This window comes from Anarrhichthys ocellatus, unplaced genomic scaffold (assembly GCF_004355925.1).
Source record: "Anarrhichthys ocellatus isolate YVR2014 unplaced genomic scaffold, GSC_Weel_1.0 scaffold47, whole genome shotgun sequence".
Classification (NCBI taxonomy): Eukaryota; Metazoa; Chordata; class Actinopteri; order Perciformes; family Anarhichadidae; genus Anarrhichthys; species Anarrhichthys ocellatus.
In genome coordinates this window covers 2,035,971-2,058,194 of record NW_022280077.1, presented here as the reverse complement: position 1 = coordinate 2,058,194, position 22,224 = coordinate 2,035,971, and the positions used below count along the sequence as shown (strand labels likewise).

Genomic DNA, 22,224 nt, shown 5'->3' with positions numbered 1-22,224 from the left:
GAGAGAGAGAGAGAGAGAGAGAGAGAGAGAGAGAGAGAGAGAGAGAGAGAGAGAGAGAGAGAGACATGGAATCAAATCCTGGCCACACAGGGATTTATTCATAAAAAAGTCACATGGCTGCCCTATCTGGACTGTGCCTCATGGTCGTGCTGCTGCTTCCTGCTGTTTTCAAAAAAAAAAAATCTAATATATGTTTCTATTTTGCATATAACATTAACATTTCCGAGCATGTTATTCAAACTGAGGGTATAAAGATGTGTCGTATGTTGTACAGAATTTAAAACTCTCAGAGGCAAATGTTTGATTTCGAACTATTGGTAAAACTGACTTGACTTGAGCTTGTGAAAAAGAAAGAAAGTGCGTCATCAGTCTTGCAATTTCCTCTCAGTCCTACCTCCTGCTATTTCATCAAACAACACCTGCTATTTTCACTTGCTCAACAGTTGTTTCTCAATGTTTACCTGCGTTGATGATGTGTGTGCGTGGGCTACGTGTGTGTAGAAGACTGATTGTGCATCTTCGTTATGATGTTGTTATTATGAGTGTTGACAGCCCGCAAGTGAGAGCTATACGTTTCTTAACTGAATGATTTCGCTCCATTCCCATGTTTACGTCACATCTTCACCGCCAGAGATGAGTCATTTCTAGCACCCCTGAGTGTGACCCATGATAGTGAGCTAAATCAGTACAGTGAAAATTACAGACTGGGGACACCTGTGACAAGTACAGATCAAGACCGCCGTGTCTGGTGCAGCAGTTAAGTTGGGAGCTTAATCCACTTGCACTATTATATTATTTCGCCCACACAGATAATCACTTCTCTTCAGTTTGGCTTTTTGCTGCCTTATTTCGCTCTATTTAGCATCTTCCAACAAGACCACACTCCCAATCTTCAGGGTAGGAAAAAATGAGGATGTCTGACCCTGTGCAGCTGCTGTCGCCATCATTACTCACTCTGTCACCCCCCGAGTTTGATTAATCTCCACCATGTTCGGTCATCTCCTCTCCCTGTCCATTACTCTGACCCTCTGTGTTTATGGAGCAGATTAGGTGGCGCCATCAAATTCCCACTAGGTTGCCCTTTGTTATGAATGAAGACCTGCAGCATATGTGGGAAGACTTTAAGTGGTCCGTGGCACATGCTATGACATCCCTGGTCTGCAGGGCGACGAGTCACATTAAGACTCCAAATCAAACGAAACAGGCCATCAAAAAAGGAATTCAGACAAAATAACTCTCCACTGCTTTCAATTTCCCTCTTCACTCTCACCACTTCTCTCCGGTGCTTATTCCACTATCTCCATCGATCACACCCTCTCATCTCACTGTCTGCTGAGAGCTGAGGTGTTTAATACATGCATGCACATACGTGCAGAGCGACCAACATGCTGTTTTGTAGTGCGACTGCAGTGGGCTCTGCGGCTCGTGTGTTGTAGTCTGTCAGTCAACAGTAAATGGTTTCGTTCGGTGCCTCCATCAACTGTTCCGGGGGTGCAGTTGGCTTAGTGAAAAGCCTCAGATGACATTGACTATGCTGGATTAGCTACTAGCTGTGACATTTACCAATACCTTGGTCTTACAAGAGCAGAGCCGGCTTTTCCCTGATAGGTACAGAAGGCCAACTGAATATAATATCTGAAAACTGAATCAGAGAAACAGATGAGACCTTAAATATTCATGGATGGAATACAAACCCCATTATTCATTCATTCACTATTTCACTGCATATCTAACAATAGACTCTGCCACTACAGTCTACTTTCATCTTGACTTATTTTAACGTTAATGTTAGCAGGAAATCTGTTCACCGGCCTTTCACATTCAACACTTAAATTGATGATAAATTAACAGCGATGATGTGTTCAAATTGAGGTTACACAAGAGGTGGAAAAGCTTTAATGAACTTTGCATTTGCACAGGTGAACTAAACAGTGTAGAATGTATAACATGCATGTACACACGGGTGTCCAATATAGCGGCATGCTGTGTGCATCCGACAAAATAGAGATACATTACTGAGATCTGCAGGTAAAGAGGTAAAGCACTCTATAATAAGATGAATATGGCAGAAAAATTGAAGCACTGTTCTCTGACATATCATGATTTCTGCAAATAGGAAACCTCTAGACGTTGCAACAAAGTAACAGTGCTCACAGTGCTGCTAGTCTGTAAACAGAGAGCAGACTGTGTGCCAGAGCCGATGGTCAGCCACGGTTGATAGGCACTGCACTCACACACTCATGAAACCAGCTCCCCACACTTCGAGCGCTGCGGGCTTCCCTTCTGTCATTTGGCTCTTTGAACTGAAAATAGTTCTCCAAATAATTAGTGCAGCAGAGGGCAAACTAAACATTGCAAAATGGGCAGTGTTTGGTTCATGTAATGTCTGGATTTTTCCTGTAAAGTTGTAATATAGCAGCTTCAGTGTTAAGTCTGCAGTGACAGTCGGTGCATTTCTAGAGGCTCTCCAGATATAACAGGGATTTGTCCGCCAGTTGTCTGTCACAGGTGGTGAAGCACTAAAAACTGGTGGAATATTCATAATACACCCACATCAGGAGCACCACATGCAGCACAGCTGGGCGGATCAGCTCAAAGAGCAAGATTCACAGCGAGAGTGAAAACACTTAACCTGAGGGAACTATCTCGCTCTTTAGCCGCTCCACTATGTTAACCAGCTAGTCACTACATTTGCCTGGCTGCTGTTTAGATAGTGTGCCTTGAGAGCTTTTTATCTGTAAACTGCTGCTTGGTGCAATGTTGTGGGCCATAAAACCAAAACAATGAGCTGAAAGAAGCTACAGTATATAATACAGCGGTGTAACAATACAATGGACAGCTGATGCAGATGTGCCTCACATCATATGTATTTGAAATCGCTTGATAAAGACAGCTCCGAGGCAACAATGTCTCATGCCCGATACTAGAGGTGGTGAGTTATCTCACAACATCAAAAAGTATATTTCAGTATGCAGCATGGTGATCCTTGTTAATCCCTGTTTCCCCTTTGTAGGTTCACTTGCTGCTGTTTTGCTCCTTATTGTTTTGAGTTATACCAACTGGGCTGTTTGTTAGTTTGGAGTCTTTTTGGAAAATATCCCTTTCCTCCAGTGAAGCAGGGTGCCATTGTTGGGAGGGCACCCACCAAGCACTGGGACACAAATGTAGACGGCGCCATTTTCTGTTTTGAGGATTGGTGTGTTGCACCTGAGGTGAATAAAGAGTAGCACCCCTGGGCCCTTCTCAGTCCACCAGTGGCCGCAGCTCAGTTGTTCCACTTGTAGCTCATGTTGGACCGGCAACTTGTTTAGATGATTAAGGGTTATGGTTATGGTTTTAAATTTGTATTAAGGCCTTTTATCCAAAAATACACAATCTCCATGCAACAAACAGAAGCACATGGCTAATTATCATGCAGAATGAGGGCAAAGGATTTCATTTTCCACAGGTGGAAATCGCTGAAATTGACGTCCGTTCTAATATTTTTTCCCCAACTTGAATGTTGCAGACGAGTAAAAGCATTCATAAGGACCGACAAAGTACGTTGTTATACATTTCTGTGACAATTCTTCCGACGGAAATTTGTGCCTGGTGTGAAAAGGCTTTTAAACAGCTTGTAGTTTAATGCTGCAGTATGAAGCTGTCAAGTGAGGCTGTAGAAACAATAACTACATAATAGGAGTGCTCGAACGCAGGTTGGTGAGGGGAGGTGATTAACATAAATGCTTCCGCTCTATGAGCAGCTTTTGCTGGCCTGAAGGAAATGTTAAATGTGCTGAGGGAGTTATCAGTGTTTTCCGCACAGCCAGCGAGCACACAGGACAGCTAATTGGCTTCAATTAGACAGAGGCCAGTGTAACATATTTCATTAGGAAAGAGAGAGAGCGTAGTACAGGAACTTTCTTACCAATCATCTGTCTGCACATTATTTTGCTCATGTAAATGTATAGGTGCACAAAAAAGCAAAGAATTAAAAACGTTTAGTTGCTGCCATTTACGAGGCTGTTGTGGATCAGAGCCCTGATGTTGTGTCAGCAGAACAGTACCCACTACCCACCGTATTAGAGGTTCCTGCTTTTTTTTATTTTGCATAGAAGTGCGTGAGACAGATGGTGCAGCCTCATGTCATTAGATGGGAAGACTGTAAGTGTGTGTTTCTGAGAGAGAGATGAGAGGGAGAGAGAGGAAGACAGACTGACTTTCGCTGACCAAGCGGAGCCGGAATCCATCGCTAAGCCTGCAAGTTAAACAAACACATTTCAGTGCGGCTGGTTGGAGGAACGAGCATTAAATCAATTACATGCCATTATCCTACTTTCATATACAGTATGAACCACACATCTGCCCATTTGGATTTGAAGCCAAATCCTGTTTTCAATTGTCCACTTTAACCTCATGCCAGGTCTTGTGCTGCAGAGTTCAGATTTTCACATCTCTACCTGAATGTAATGCTGCTTTTTGCACACAGATTACAGTATGTGCCCTAGCCAAGCTGTGCACAATTCATACATTTACATTTCAGGTGGATTTTTGACAACTGTAATTACATGTGACAGGCCAAGGGAAATACGGGTATGTTTTGTGTTTTTAACATCATTTGTGATGGTGAGTCAGTGAGCTGTAAGGGCTCTGGTCCTTAAAGAATAACCTTATCAGATAGAAAACATGAATCACTTGACTTTGCTTTGTTGCTGTATTTCTTTGAAAGCCTATTTATAATTGAGAGCAGGAGAGGGAATGGACCAAGAAATAAAGGAAAGAAAGCAAACTGCAGAAAACTCCTGAGATGGAAAAAGGGTAAAGATCAAGAAGAGACGCCTGAAAGATGAAAATGTGCTTTGAACATATACTCAGAGAAATGGGAGTGCAGTAAGTGAAAAGAAAAGATGGAGATGGCGCTACATTTAGTTGGTGTTTTGCAGGGAACAGACTCTTTTTAGATGTGTTGCAGATTTTATGATGCAATTTACCATTTACTACAATTTACCAATTTACTATGTGCCTTTGAGGAACTGTTGGAGGTTTTTCTTCAGAGGCTTAGGGCTTGAGTGTGTTCGGTCGCCTCTACAACCGTGTCAATGAAGTCATGGCTAATGCATGTGATGTGATTTCTGTCCTGCGGCTGAAGTAGACATGGGTGCTTCTAATCCACAGGATACAGTAGGTAACCAATTCAAGCGTGTTGTGTCTAAGCAGGGTGTGAGGTGAAGATAACTCAGAAAGCCGACAACATGGATTTCTGTATGTGATCCAGTGAAGCTGCCAATGGCTGAGGGAGCAGACAGGCTTTGCGCTGCAGACCAAAGTATTTTGTATTTAACAATATTTTTTAAGGTGGAAAATATTAATGTTGGGAACCAAATTCGATGCACACATAGTGCTTGGCTGTATAAAAAACGACACGTGCATACAAAATTATAATTTAGCCGGATGATTTATCTTTTATGACGATTGGACAGGTACTGTCTTTGATATTTTTTGTGAGCCAAACCTGGCAACACTGGTTGCAGCTAACTGGTGACTTGCCATGCCAGTAGAAATATGTATGCAACAACAGCTATCAAAAACAAAACAAGCTAACCAGGCTCACTTTGTCCAAGGCTGGTGGCAGAAATCTAGTGAGAAAAAGGAGCAGCAGGTAGAAGCTTGTCAATTATGTAAATCTGTTTATGATTGTTTTCAGCCAGGTGGTGTAAGTTCGACATAACTCAAGCACAGCTGGACTCAACCAACTTATCCTCATACAACACTTTGAATATGATATATTACGAAAACATTCCCGAAAACATTCCCGCTTGTTACGTGCATACAGTCTTTTCAAAATATAGTTCCGTCTTCACAGGAAACCACTCGGTTATGTTTTGGAAAAGATTGTGGTTTAGGTTAAAATAACTATGGAAGTGACGTTACTTAAGTACGGCAGTTACGCGACAAATAAATCATTGTTGACTTCTCGTTTCACACGGGGCACAAACCACAGTCTCCTGGGTGAAAGACTGGTTTTTGTTTGACCCATCCACCCCTCAGGCCCGTTCTGTGTATGTTTTTGTAGTCCTTAAAACTTCCTTTTTTATAATTACTTGGATTACATACAAATTGATTTTGTACAATATCACCAAATTACAGTGCTTTCATTTTTGTAGGTATAGCTACGAACGCCGTATGAGAACAGCTGGAAACACAATAACTTTTTTTTATATTTTACTGTATTTAGCATTGAGGTATAAACAAATGTGATATTACAAAGACATGACCAGAGCAGTGAGTTTGTACCAGTATTTGATTACCCTGAATATAGAACTAGCACAAAGTCAGCATGGAGTGCTGCTCGGATGTGAAAAAGGTGTCCCTCTGGTGCTTTTCAGTGTGGGGATCCTCCTAGTTAAGTTAAGCTAGTGTTTTATAAAAAAAAACTAAAAAACTTGAATAGTTTATGGCTATTTAGTGCTGTTAAAGAAGAAGAATTAGCGCAATTGGCTCGAGGCTGTCTGGATCAATACATTACAGTCATTTAGCAGACGCTTTTATCCAAAGAGACTTACAATTCAGATTATATCACACCGTAGGCACAGCTACGGGAGCAATTGTGTGCTTAAGTGTCTTGCTCAAGGACACATCGACATGCGACTAGCAGAGCCGCCGATCCTCTGATTGAAGGGCGGCCCTGCTCTCCACTTAGCCACAAAGACAGCTTGATCGTATTGGTCATCATGTAAGAAAGGGCAGTAGGGCAACCATTTTCACTCTCTGACATATGCTCCCCTCCTGTCTCTCTCTGTAACAGATGATGACCACACGCTGCGGATCCTGCTCTACTCACTCATCTTCTTTCTGAGTGTGTTCGGCAACCTGCTGATCATCGTGGTGCTGACGGTCAATAAGCGCATGCGCACCGTGACCAACACTTTCCTGCTGTCGCTCGCCGTCAGTGACCTGATGATGGTTGTCTTCTGTATGCCCTTCAACCTCATCCCCAGCATCCTCAAGGACTTCATCTTTGGAGCCGCCATGTGCAAGATAGTGTCCTACCTCATGGGTGAGAGGAGGGGGGGCATTGAGGCAAATATACAGACTTTCTATCTGTAGATTTGCCATCATTCTCTACATTCACTATAATAACATACCTGTGTATGTATGGAAAACAAATCCCGTCCTTGTTCAATTATTCACTTCTTCTAGCATTTCGTAGACTTAAATATTAGCTTACTCAATCAGCTGATAAAAAAAACCAACAGATCAATTTATAGTGAAAACATTGTTGGTTGCAGCTATATTTATGAAGGACAGCCATCATCTTGATGCACTGAGGAAAACGTGGACAAACCCAGGGGAGAAACTGTAGGCTGATTGTTCTTTGCTTCTGTGGGATCTGCTCTAAAGCTGCCCTCATTGGTACGGACACAACACAGTGCACCCCTGGGTCCTGCCTCGCACACACACACACACACACACACACACACACACATAGTCTGTATTGTGTCTTTTCTCGTTGAGGACGTGGATAAGAGAAGTAAAGAGTAATTTCCCGTCTTGCCCTGTCAGGGGGAGATGGATGATAACATCAGGTCAACATGATTTCTTCTACCAAGACTAAGATAACCATCCCTACCTCCTATCTCACACTATACTCATTTGTTAGCCCATTTCCACAGGGCGCCACGTTTTGTTCTCGGTTATGATTGCAGATATTATGTGCGCATCGACAAACATGTTTTTATTACTTTTTTTATTACTGGCCCACTCTCTATTCTGAGCGGTAATAACTTTACATTCATCAAAAGAAAAGATAGCATGGGTGTCTTCTTACAATTTGAAATAATCTGTTTTGTTATTCCACAGGAATATCAGTGAGCATATCCACATTTAGCCTGGTTGCCATCGCGATCGAGCGCTACAGCGCCATCTGCAACCCCCTGAAGTCGCGGGTGTGGCAGACCCGTTCCCACGCCTATCGGGTGATCGCTGCTACGTGGGTGCTAGCCCTCGTCGTCATGATCCCTTACCCAATCATCAGCGACTTGGAGTCTTTTCATCGTCCTGACAACACCACTGCTCACCAGTGTCGCCACATGTGGCCCCTCCCAAAAGCAGAGCAGGCCTGGTGAGTGTTTACCGTAGATGGTGGGTCCTTTAAGCAATCCCAGTTCTTTAAAACGGTTTCTTGAATATGTCCAGAATGACTGTGTTGACATGCAACCATGTGGAAAAGAATCGTTAGCTAGAAACGTTAACTAGCATTAGCCACCATAAACTCAAGGATTGCTTTTGTTGGCTCAACAACCACATTTAAGGTATTTTTAATGTTAAAATAGTCACATTACATGAAGTTTGTAAAGAAAAAGATATACAATGATTTTTTTTTATGAATTAGAAAAAGTGGAGGAATGGTTTTAGTTAAGAAGTGCTGTAAATTTAACTGGAGCTGAAGGAAACACGAGCTGCTTTTCCTTCACCATCATTTCCAGAGTAACCGAGCACACAGCAGATAAATGCAACTTAACATAAAACCTGCACTCAGATCATCCATCTTGCTAGCCATCTGGACAATGTGTGGTTTTGTATCAAATCAATTTCGGATGACCTGCGTCTGAATGTGTGTGTGTGCGAGTGTGTGTACTTTCAAACATCTCATTTACTTCCATGTTAGGAAGCCTGTCTTTAGCAGCTCTCACTTTCTGCCTGTGTGTGTATTTCACTGCTTTTGTGTTTGAATGTCTTTGTCTGACTGTCGGCTTGCTTGTGGGTGTATAAATATGTGCATGAGCACCAAGTCTGTGTCTCTAGTGTATTACCCTTTGATTTGATTTTAACAGAGAAAAGCATTATTTTTATCTGAAAAGAATTTAAATACACAAAAGGTAATTTTTCAACATTTACAGCTGTTATGAAGCTATTTTAAGATTCCCCAAAGACTTACCATCTGGATGAAAGAATGCTTTATAAAAAAATGATTTTGGGTGTATTTTATGCCTTTATTAGAATGCAATAGTGGAGGAAAACCTTTGTCTAAAACTTATTTCTATTCAGTACACTGGAAACATTTTGTACAACGCAATAAACATGTTCTTTTGTCTGAAAATCTAAATTACAAATATATGTTTCTTATTTTGGTAGACATCACACAAGCTGAGCAAGGACATATGTCATTTTGAATTAGGAAGACAGTTTTTTTTCTGAAAAACAAAACAAAAACAATGCTTAGCTCTGTGACTCAAACATAAAGGTAATGGTAATACATTTATACGTGAGATGTACAAACTGGGGCTACATGAATGTCTGAATTCATGGACATTGGGATCTTTACCCTATTTATGTCTCTCATAGGTACATTTTGCTGCTGCTTGTGCTGTTTGCAATCCCGGGGTTGGTGATGATTGTGGCCTATGGATTGATCTCCAGGGAACTTTACAGAGGCATCCAGTTTGAGATGGGCCACAAAAAAGACTCTACCGGTGAGATCATGTACACTGCATGTGGAAAACATACAGACAATAGTAGGGTTAATGTCCCAGAGGGCAATTTGGCTCGCAGACAGCAGCCAATCAATACAAATAAAAAAAGTAAAGCAAGGAGTAAAAAATGCTGATTCTAGGAACTTTCTGCACGGAGACAGACAGATGGACGGGAGGGAGACACTTTATTTGAAGTTACATTAGTTAATCTACATGTATGGATTCACAATATCTGAGAATGTTTTGTTTCTCAAACTGAGATTACCAAACCAACATTTTCAACAGATGTAGATGGACCAGAGCAGGAATAATTTTTTAAATTTTAGGAAAATAAGACTTAACATGTGAGGGTGGCTCATGCAGGTACTGTACATATGAATACCAAATAAATTACATTATTCAATATTAATCTCTAGAGGGGTGTTCGGTGGCCCATGCGCCGTGCCGTGCCGAGCCACTAATTAAAACAAACGTAATGTAGTTAATACGACCTATCAATGACTACTTACTTATGTTACTTAATTTACATAACCCTAAACATACTTATTTTAGCCCTGACTATGATCTTTTGCCAAATCTAAAAAGTAGTTTTGTTTTCTAAACAATGTTTAAAACTGCGACCGAGCACCCGTATGAGTTGGGAATGAGAGTTAAATTACATGTAAAAAGCTTAAAATACATGCTACTCCTTCCCATGAGATCACATTGTGTCAAACTGTGTCTCTTGAATGTCATCACAATATCCAGCCCCTACCAGCTACACTCTAATGTTAGCATTTACATGTGAATGATGAGGAATTTCATTTTAATCACAACGATATCATTAGCGCTACAATCATTGTAATGTGTGCAGGTTAAGTGGAGCGTAACCTTTTGTGGGCATGTGCGAGTGCGTCTAGGAGGATAGCAGCATTGAGTGTATTTGCCGGTGCTCCATTAGAGGATGGAATTGGCTGGCAGCTGCGAGCCCGGACATCCCCATCTGTTTGGTCTCAGAGAGAAAGAGGTTGTCCAAAAAATATATAAAATCCAGCTCAAGAGACAAAAAGCATGGGTTAAAAAAAACTGGAATAAAGGACATAGAACTTCTAAAATAACAATTTTGATTTAAAAATCCAGGCGTGGTTTACTACCGTACCAGTTTCTGTTTGCATTTGCTTGACTAGAAGCTCTCATTGTACTTTAATGTCAATTCAATTTGATTATTAAATTACAACATTCCCTGCTGGATGATTGCTGTGGCTCAGAAGGAATTGCTATTCAGTCTTTTTTTCCACCAAGGTGAACTGCTGCTCTTTGAAGAGCTATGATTCACCCAAAAATAAACTAAGAAATGGGTGAATGTGTAATCACAGAGCTGTGCTTATTTGTTCATTTAAGATTTTCCAAAATGAACTGGCTGTAGGACGTCTCATGACTTCCCTGTTCAATTTATTTTTAATCCAGTGGCAGGCAGAGGTAATTTTAGAGTTTTAAATACAATACATTTGTGTCACAGTACTACTTTTTTTTTTACTCTGCACTCCCACCACAGATGTGAAGAATGGACTCACCTCCGCTGTGTCTACTGGCAGTGATGATGGAGATGGTTGCTACGTTAATGTTGTCCAGCGGCCACACTCGATGGAGATGTCCACCATGGCTGCATCCAGCAGGGCAATCAAGGCAGAAAGACCACGCAGCAACACGTCCGAGGCCAAGCTGGAGGCCAAGAAGCGGGTTATCCGCATGCTGGTGGTCATTGTTGTCCTGTTCTTTCTCTGCTGGATGCCTCTGTACTGTGTCAACACCTGGCGGGCTTTTGATGACATCTCCGCCAAAAGTGCCCTCTCAGGGACACCCATCGCTTTCATCCATTTGTTGTGCTACACCTCTGCCTGCGTCAACCCAATTATTTACTGCTTCATGAACACACGTTTCCGCAAAGCTCTGCTGACCACGTTCGCGTGCTGCGCTGCACCGTGCCGCCACCACCGCCGCCGTCGTAGTGGGCTACGGGACAACGAGGAGGATGCTATGGCAATGGGAGCGTCCATGTCTAAGTTCAGTTACACCACAGTCAGCACCATGGGAACCTGCTGAGGCAGATGGATACAGGCATAATCCAGAAGAGACAGTTACTGCGGGAACACAGCACCCCACATCCTTTGTCTTTAGGCCTATTCTGTACTCATAGGGACAGTAATGTGGACTGGAAAAAACAGGCCAAATAGTGTCGTAGGATAGAAGCTTCAACCATGACTGTGAGTAAAGTTATGTAGGGATCATTTAATGAAACCCAGTCTTACAGTGTATATACCTCCATAGCTATAAATGAAAAAAGCACAGAAAAAACCCAGATTGTACATTTATCTGTTGTCACAGTTGACCGAGACAAATTGGCTGTTGAGATGTTTACTCATATGTGTGTGTGACTTCAGTGGTGGGCTGTAAGGCATTTTAATAACTTTGTAGTCATTATGTAGCTTTAAAAAATAGGAAGACTGTTTGCTATGTAACTTTAAAATTGTTTTTTTATACTGTGCGGTCGGTTGTGTATCTGTGTTAATGACAGTAATGTAATTGCCTTGTGGACTAAGTGCCTGGTTCTAAATACTATGTCATATTTGTCTATTGCTGATTTGTCACACTCATCAGGGGCACCATTATCACAGGCAAAGTGTAGCCCGAAGGTTCCTGGAAGTGGAGTTTAAAGACTAAAAAGATCTTCTAAACAAACTGAAACTGAATTTCGTCCTGATGGGACCCGACAAAAGAGCAGGTTGTCAGTTCTCCATGGCTCCGTGGTTTGCAGAAAACACTTCAGTGGTATAAAAAGCTTAGACGGGCAGTGCTGATGCCTTGTGTTGTGGTTTGATACTGTAGTGCTAGCCACCTTCGTGTTTTTGGAGACAGCTTTTTCTGTATATGCTGTAATGTTTGTATTGTGTCCTTGCAGGTGAACACACTATATGAGAAGGATGACTTGGCACTTGAATTGTGTTTCTTTCTCATGGGTAGCGATGTGACCATTTAACGGGTCCTATATTATTATATTCCTGACCGTATTAGAAAAACACCACTGAGTACAGCAGAAGGTTCTGTGTTTTGCTATTGCTTTGAGGACAAAACATGTATTAGACGTTGATGAAGTCACTAGTAGTAAGCTTATAGCTGACACAAATATGTTATATACGTACCATATGGCAACATGGATGGGTGATTTTTATGTTAAGTTTACTGCAGCCTTATGCTTTCAAGGAGACAAGTTCCCTTAGTTCAGTGACTTGCAGTCTCTGTTAATAAATTCACTTTCAGGTTTACAAAAATGACAGCCAGGTTTCAGAGGTCTCTGTTGGTCAGGCCCTGTCTAGCGTGCCTGACTCTGGCTCCCCTGCTCACTTCATACTAATTGTGTTACAACCTCAACCCTGCCAGGCTGAACAGATGAGCATATTTCACTGAGTGCACCAAAGCACAATGCTGTCAGCCTCTCAACTAATAGATGGATGCCCAAACTTTGTAAGCATTTTTTGGAAGATTCTAAATTGGCCTGCAGCTTTTGTGGTTTATTGTGTGCATCGTTCCCTTTGTATTCAAAATATGAATCATAGTGAAGCATTACTATGAGATTAAACTACAGTAAGACAGAATTTGATCAGCCGAAAGCTCAAACTACGTTACGGAAATATAAAAGCAAATTACAATCTTGTCGACACACCTAAACTAGGTCAACAAAATTGTACAATTACATGCTAATCAATTAGTATCTCCTGCAACCTTATCTTTGCGTGTCCAGTTCATGTCTAGTGCAGAGAGCAAGACAACGTGACAGCCAAAACATCACACTGACCGTCCCCTTGTCTCACTGTACAGACAGGCCCCGTCATCTTTGAAACACAAGAGGCGCACATTCAACTAGTTGCTGAGTTTGTCTCTGGCCTTGGTGGCCATGTGCCACATCTCTTAAAGTGAATAAGATATTTTGCATGTAAACAGCAGACAGGAGGTATTTATGTCTGTGCTGTTGTTTATGAGTGACACTTGGAATGTGTGTTTCTTTTCTCGGTGAGAGGCTGATTGCCATTTGACGTTCTGATTTGATGCCCAATCCACACCAGCTCATCCAGTCGCCACAAACACACATACACAGAGTTCTCAGCTTCAAATGGTTACTATATATTTATTTACACACTTGCGCACAAACAATTACAGACAGATGCTAATGATTAGTTCCTTTCCTCCTTTACAAAATTGAAAATTAATTCTCAGTATAAAAATATCTGTGATGACAAGTATGCAGTGGGTTGGATCCTTAATTGACATCTTCCACTTATGTATAAATACACTTCTTTGTGAACAGAAGTACTAAAGGTTACTGTAAACACCGCCTTCAGTCCTTTGTTTAAAAATCACGTAGGTTATCATATATTTATCATATATGTGTAATGGCAAATGGGTCATCCATCACTGCAGCTACCCTCAGCTACAGTGTTTTTATTTATTTTGGATCATATTTTTGGTTTTCCAGCTCTCATCCTCCAGCTGCAGCAGGCAAGCTGTTTTCAGCAGATAATCCAGCTGTACACTATACAGTATGTGCACAGCACCAAACAGCACACGGACTACGTTATTGACTATTTGGTGAACATAGAGGAATATCTAGCTGCTTAAGATCAAGATATTTTTCAGGGGTTGGTGGAGGCCAAATCTCGACTTAAATTTATTGGGTGACCACAAAAATAACTCTGAATTAATGTATTTTCCCGGCTGTATAAATAGGCATCTGTTTGCTAACATGTTAGCAATAACAACACAGGATAATATGTCAAGCTTGTTCCACTGAACCCAAGAGGTATAAACAAATCATCTACTGCAGCTTTAGTGTTAGTGTTGAAATACAGCATCTGAGCTATCTCAAACGCTGGACAAATGAATCTATCTGCAGAAAGAAAGAGGTGTTATTAAGAAAATGGGTGTTTTTTTCATAGTCAAATAAGACCTTTTAAGTTCAAGTAAGAGAACACGATATTATAAATGTCTGCTATTATAATTCCTACTTTGGTGTGTAAATATAAAACACATTGTTAGAGGGATGAAAGTGTTCACTGATTACTATCCTTAATCAATCATGTTCAGTCAAGACAACGAAGTGGCCTTTACAGACTGACAAGTCCTCACTCATTCTTGTGATTATTATGCCTCTGCTGCTCTCTCCTCTCCACCTAGACTACACAAAACTGTTACCGGCAGCGTTGATTGATTTTTCCATTCCACCGCCATTGGTCTCCACCATGTTTAGCTTCCTATTACCATTTTTTGATGATGGCATCTCGCACCTTTAGCATTTTGTGTGCCCATATCTCAGTGATGTGTCTGTTGGGCTCTTGGGGGCTTTATTGTATTCTCAGCTAAATCTCTCACCGCTGCTGAGATTGCAAAGCAAAGACCAGAGCATGTTCCTCCAAATAAAAGTGTAACCATTTGTTACAGTAAAATGTTCTTCGATTCTTTGACACAAGTGTCCCTGATAAATGGTGCGTCTGTGCTCAGAGTGAGTGCTGCTAGTGAATGATAAGGACACTGTCCACATGTGCAGCAGGGGGAGTCTCTGGGGCTCAGGTGTTGGCAGGGTCGTAATTGTTTGAGGAGCAAAATTGCCTGACTGGGCTACAAAGCCAGTTGGATTCATGACAAATCCGATATAAAAAGAGTCTTGGTTATCTGATTTGCAAACACAACTCCTTTCCACAATGCCCTAGCAATGTAATTGAACTGTAGCGGTTGGTTTTGCGGTTCGTATGAATTTCAGCTTGCCATTTCGGAGAAGGTAGTTGATAATTAATTACTTTTAAAGTAAGAGATGTATTATTATCTTGAGGTATTAATTATAGTCCTATGTTTGATTTCATACAATTTAATGAGATGGATCATGTCAGCACATTTTAAACTAAAATAAAACAGCACTTAAGTTAGATTTTGACACAGGGCCTTTCTACAAGATGGCCACAATATTAGCTAATAATGAAAGTCCTACCTTCATTGATATTGTATTTTTGTGGTGCAAATTCACTCACACATTTGCAATGAATCAAGCTACACGGTGTATTTAGGGCTTTTGGGGGCCCCTAGATTTCTGGAGTCCCAGGATAGTTTACAGTTTTGTCTGACTGGTAATCCAGCCTGTACACATTTGCTTATAAAATGAGAAGCTCATTTCTGACACAACAAAGGTGTAATTGTCCCTTGGGAGCACCAGAAAAAAAACTCCACAATGCAGCCTTTTTTTGACAACAAAAATCTTTGTTGTCGAGTTTATGTGATGACCGATCTCCTGCACGCGGTAACTTGCTATGTTATGTTTTAATATATTCTTCAGTGTTGTATTATAATGAAGATGTAGTAGTTATTTCAGCCATCATGTCAATATGATCCATGCAGAGTGAGTGTAGAAATAATAATGTGGAACGTGATGACGAGGGTTAAAGACCGCGTCGTCTGGGTATTGTTTCATTATTGTTAATGTTTACTGTCTCTGAGGCAGATTTTGGATTAGTGCAGCCATCTTCCTGTGAACGTCAGCGACGATACAGTATGTGGACACACAAGCCTTCTTTAACAACATCCAAATATAAATTGTATCCGCTCCATATCTGCGCTCATACCTGCTCATCTGTATCATTATTAATATACACATTGTATTCTGAATTGTACTGAAATCAGGTGTTAACAACATGAAATATTAATGTGAAGTATTCTCTTGTATATCGTGATGTTCCGTGAAGGAAAGAGCTGATCTTGTGTTTCAGTGATCTGTAGTAGTACTCCATGTTTCCAAGCAGCTTGTACAGGCCGCAGGCTCATATATGGGATGAACAGGGTTGAAGGGTTAGGGAAGAATACAGGGGCACATTTAGATCTACTCGAACGGTCACAGTTGCCAGGCCACCATTGCCTTAAGTGTGTTTTGAGTGTACAGTTGCTGTATGTAGGTGTGTGTGTGTGTTTGTATGTGTGTGTCCCTCATGCATTTACTACATGATCCACTTTTGTTTGAGGCAAAACAAGAGCTGGAGATGAAAGCATTTGGCAGCCTTGTTTCCCCATCCATGGTGAAGACATGGACAGAGCTTTCTGTGACTATATTGTTCTTTCTGTGACAACAGTGACAACTTTGAGAAAACAATGTGAAAAATAGTTGATGTGGTTTTCTTGGCTGCTGTCCACACTGTTATCTTAACAAGTATGTTTGTGCTGCTATGACGCTGTAAGGCCTTAGGTGTTGACTTGCGGTTTGGAATGTGTAGTTTTCCGTTCTGTTTTATGCTCACGGAGGAGCTTCAACAGGTCTACCTCCCTTATGACAGGGCAGATTCATTGCTATTATGATTGTCATTACAGCCACTATTCGTTGTTCCTGACTTAGCAGACCGGAGGGATGTGCTATCTGTCAGCATGAGGATCATCTGGATAACATTTGTGTATTTTAAGTATGGAAAGTGTGTGTGTGTGTGTGTGTGTGTGTGTGTGTGTGTGTGTGTGTGTCAGAGAAGAAGCCATATTTATAAAGTGGAGGCAGATCGTGCACCATTTGTCTGGTGTGATCTTTAAGATTTAAGGCTTACTAAGTTGGTTTTCCTCATGTCTAACATATACACATTTTGTGTGTTTTGCTTTCTTTCTCTGTCTCTCTCTCACACACACGGTTATAAATGTGTATGTTGGGTGACAAAAGAGCTGGCTGTACTTTGCTTTTGTGTGTAATGTTACGTAATTCTAATAAAGTCAAATTATACCTCTCCTTGTGTATTCGTTGACACTCTACTGCAAATATAAGTCAATTTTCTTCCTGTGCTTTGGGTGCTTTTCATGAATTTTAATCGTCTTCACTGACCATTTAAGTGGAAACAGAAGAGCAACACATTTATCAGGCATCATCTCTCCGTTTCAGCTGCTGTGAGCACTTAAAGCCTTTAAGGCCATGCTGAAACTCTAGAAGGCAAAGTGCACAGGCGATGCCACAAACTCATGCTTAGTTGGTAGTGTTGCTTGGAGTGGTCTTAATGGAATCAAAAATAAATTTAATGTTGGCTTAGTTACTCTTTACATAGCTCCTGTATTGTCTCTCAAAACACCAACAGCACTTAAATTCTAAATAAATCTTTATCCTTCACTACTGAAATAACCACTTGGCCTTAATGTACAGTAAAACATACAAAAACCTGTAACAAGAGCATTCCATCACACGCAGTAATGAAAGACTTCATGCATGAGAGCTCAGCAGAGATGTGCTGATTAGCTTGACCTTCATAACACAATTGCTATCAAGCTGGCAGCTGTTTAATTGTAATGGATAACAGTGTGTGCGGGAAAAGGTACTCACTGGAAACAAAAATAAATAAATTAGGTTATGTTTAATGGAGGACTATTGGTGAAGGATGTACTCGCCATCAATACAGCGACTCTGACAAGGAGAAGCACTGCCTGCTAATTCATGAATGGACGAGCATCTGGCCCAGAAATCAATGTGGACTTAAAAGGATTTCATCACCTGTCAATACTGACACAAATCCTTTCAGCCCCTAGAGAATATAATTACATGCATCTTGCCTGCTGCTCTCACTGAGACACAGTTTGACATGTACAAAAATAAAACACTTAGACTCAAAAAGGTAAAGTGTTGTATTTTGTTATAGCTGGCTTCCTACGCAGCAGCTACTTTCCTCAACTAAAAGAGACATGAAAAAAAATGTATCTACCTCTCCTTGGACCATTAACTACCGATGTCATCAATTACCTAAAGCCAGTAAATTTCTGGGAGCAATTACCAATGATGGCAATCTCCTGCTTCACATCCTCCAGTCATCACCTCAGCCCAAGAATGGGAGGTTACAGAGTGCCTGAACTCTCGCCTTTTGGGAGTTGGAGGTGTTTGTCTCTGTGAATGCACAGGGACATACAATATATTGATGTAATAGCAAAGTTTATTTATATAGCACTTGTATGAGGTGTTACAAAGTGCAAGGAAAACAGAAACAAATGCATGTACGAAGGGAGATCAGTAAATCATACACATTTGATTGGTCACCCAAAATGTAGATCAGGTCATACAAATATGTGTTACATCAGTACATATACATACATACATATAACAACCTACATCAGGGGTATTCAATTAAAATGCAACGAGGTCCATGTGCTATGATTTAGTTCCATATATATTGAAGAGCCCTACAGTTGTATTAACGTCTGTATGTAGTCAACACCTGACTGTCAAATCAAATAAAGAAAGTTCAATTGAATAATATCTCAACAATATTTATTATTAGTTTTCAAATTGAACTGGATGAATTATAAATAATACATGATCTAATAATAACAAATGTTATTCTCTCGTTTCAAGTAAAATAATGGATGCATTTAAGAATAAATTACAAAATAAATACTTAATTTAAGAAAAATGTATTTAACTGAATTGTCTTTGCCCTGCAGCTTTAAATTCAGTTCATTCAGGTGTGAAGTGATGTCACACAAAAACAGCCATATTCTTGTCATCTTCTAAAAAGAGAAATTTGTGTACGGGGACTAAATCTGTGGTTATTGAAACCACTTGTTTCAGCCTCATTCTCCTCTCTGTTTATCATTGTTGGGCAGTGAATTCATGTGTTAGGATTCTAATTGATCAATCATTTTGGGCTCTTAGGTTTATTTTTGTGCCTTCATTTCAGATTTGATACATTATCAAATAGATGTGTGCTTTGTCTCTTTGTAGTGCTTTACATTACCGTTTTATATAATCGTCACGGTCTCTGAACATATGAGACAGACATGTTTTAAACTGCCCGTGGGAAGAATTAACATTTAAGAGTCTGTCCATTCTTGGTTAAAGGCTTTGGTCTCGCTGACCACATATCTGATTTTGAACGTCATGTGAAATAACTTCTGACTCACGTATTATTCTCCGACTATTCGGGCTCTCGCCCCGTCTCCCCTGTGTTTGTAAATCTCACTCGAGTCGGGAAGCTTATCGGAATACATATATTTGATTGGCTGAGCAGCATCACGTGATGCGATTTGTAACGCATGTAATTGGTCGTTGTGTTTCCTGGACCGTTGAACGAGTGCCATAAAGGCTGAAAAAGCTGCGCTGGTTAAAATAGAAGCGCTCCGTCAAAATTTCGGTTTCAAAAATTTGTTTTAGGTCCAGGGTCCAGGTGCAAAGGCATCTGGGTCCGGACTCAGGACCGTAGTCTGAATCTGAGTTTGGTTCATACAGTACACCTTGACCTGGGACCATTCAACAGGTTTCTGTTTGAGGGCCTCAGACTGTACAGGTCTGTGATGTTCTGATTTTCTGTAGGTGAGGGTTCATTTCTAAGACCTGAATGCAACTGAATACAGTATGAGCAGATCAATACTGTTGATGCATGGCACATAAAATCTTCTCATCACACAATGTATGTTTTCACAAACACAATGTCATAATTCTACATCGGTGTTCATATGGCTAAAGAAATGTAAGGCAACTATGTGGACACCCCTGCATCCTAGTTCCAGTCATGGGGAATGTAAATATTACAGTGCACAAATTTATACAATAGTGTGCTTCAAACTTTGTTGCAACAGTCGAGGGCCCTTTTCTGTTTCGACATGAGAATGCGAGTGCGCATTGAAGGCCTGATCAGACAGAGAGCGTTTTGCATGTTGTTGCTGTGAAGTGACATTTTAGATCAGGAACGAATGCAAGGGAATGATACATTGTATATAATATAATGTAATATAATATGATGGTGTATTAAAGGTTAATAGTGACACAAAATCTGACCTTCATATTAATTCCTTGAAAAAGCGGTGCCATCAGATCCAGGCATAAGCACTTTTTGTGTTTGCGCATTCACTTTTGTGTTTGTCTAACCAAGAAGCCAGTTTTAGTTTAAACAACTATAGTGTTGAAATTGACCACGAGAGTTTGAACGACAGGTTGGTTAAAGTATATATGATATACAAGCAGGCAAACAGTCATAGAGTCTGACAGATATATAATGCAGGCATTATAGTCATGCTGATGTAGCATGCGGTCAGGCCGCATGCAGAAAGACAGACATGCAGAGCAACACAATGACTCGCATCACTGCAACACAGCAGCCAGCAGTTTACAGACAAAGGATTACAAGAGAATAAATAATAAAAAGAGAAACACAAAGCATTTTGGGGAGTCTCTCTTTCAGTCGACTTGCTTTTGAATGGAACATTTCATCAGTCAATTTCAGTAACTTAGCAACTAACTCTGTGATCAAAAGAGATCTTTTTCACTGGGATGCAAGTTTCTTACCAGATATAGAAAAATGATTTTGCACAAATAATAGCACATGTCTATTAATATCTGCTATTCCTTTCAAATTCCTTTTCAGCCCCTTGTTATTATAATAATAATCTATTTGAGCTCCATCCACTGCTATAATGTTTGCTCCGACTAGCCACCGCAGACATGGGGCAGAAAATAACTTGTCCAAGGAGGTTAAGAAATGGTAAGACTGAAGGTACAATTTACATTGCAAAACGATATGACTTAAGTTGGAAGTGACTTTGATGCGTGCATGTTGTTGTCTCCATTTTTCTGATCCTTTAGTTTTTATCTATACTCAGGCGTGTGCCAAATGAACTAACATGTCCGTCATACTTATTAACTTCAGGTGAGAAGAACAGAAAAGAAGTCAGAGAGGAGAAGCTGACCATGTAAAACCAACAAAAAAGGACTGCATGAGGTGTAAATGAATAAAGGGGCATAAAGGGGGTATTGTTTAATGACTCCTCCATCTCCTCTTACCTAATTGTCACATTGAAAGACAGGATGGAAAAATGGAAAGGGCGCTTCAGAGAGCCATGTAAATGACAAGAGTGAGTTGTAATGCAGCGTACAGCAATTCCATAGACTTGATGGAGCTCAGTGTGGATATTACTTCCACATGGCTAAAAGCCTACCTAGGAGAAGACCAAGCTCTCTTACTTTCCAAACTTACTACTTTAAAATCCATTACGGAGCCATTGCCATTTCCTGTGTAGAACATGGATATACTCCAATTATGTTCATTTACAAATTCAGGCTGTTTGAGGAATTTGACAACTTGTCTTCTAAAATGAATTCTGGAACAAATGCAAAGTTACTCTGAAATATGTGCTAACGTCACCTGATTTTAGGAGTGGCATCTGAGGCTTATTATTAAGGCAGCGGATTGTAAGGAGGTTCAGGGAAGGGAGGGCTTTACGTAGACCTGCCAGTGAGACAGACAGATGACCCTTAGGTTGTTTCAACATGCTAACAGGATATCTCCACAGGGGAAAGCGTAAAGAGCATTAGAGACGTGATGTGATGGAAAGGCTGATTATTGGGAAATTCAATAGGTTTCGGGCCACTTTGAGGTCACCAGGCTAATGGATGGTGACACTGCAACTCTCAACGGTGTTACTGTGAGTAAATAATAAATTACCAATCAAACAAATCATTTTGTAGTCTGTTTAATTTGCATTTCAATTCATAAAATCCATATCTTCAATTTGAATTGATTTGAATTAATAATTTAAATGGTGATGCTGCATTTATTGGGACCAACAGGAATGATGTTCAGTAGCCATGAGAGAGAAATGAATTCCCTCATTTGCTTCAGCAAATTATAACTGGAAAATGATTGTGTCAGTTTGTCCTGTCCAACCTTTTTGTGTACGGTTTACTGTATATGTCAATTATAACGTGTGTAGCCTTATGTTGAATTACAATACATGATCTATTCTTACT

The 22,224-nt window shown here is 40.5% G+C and overlaps 1 protein-coding gene across 1 annotated transcript in view; it reads left to right on the top strand.

Moving 5' to 3' along the window:
* The window catches only part of cckbrb (cholecystokinin B receptor b), an 18,346-nt gene extending 1,066 nt beyond the window's left edge, over positions 1–17,280 (top strand). The window contains exons 2-5 of the mRNA XM_031869570.1: positions 6,785–7,036; positions 7,840–8,101; positions 9,325–9,452; positions 10,987–17,280. Of these exons, the coding sequence (XP_031725430.1) occupies positions 6,785–7,036; positions 7,840–8,101; positions 9,325–9,452; positions 10,987–11,534 (1,190 nt within the window). The 3' untranslated portion in view covers positions 11,535–17,280. The remainder of the gene's footprint in view (positions 1–6,784; positions 7,037–7,839; positions 8,102–9,324; positions 9,453–10,986) is intronic.
* The last annotated feature ends 4,944 nt before the right edge of the window (positions 17,281–22,224 follow it).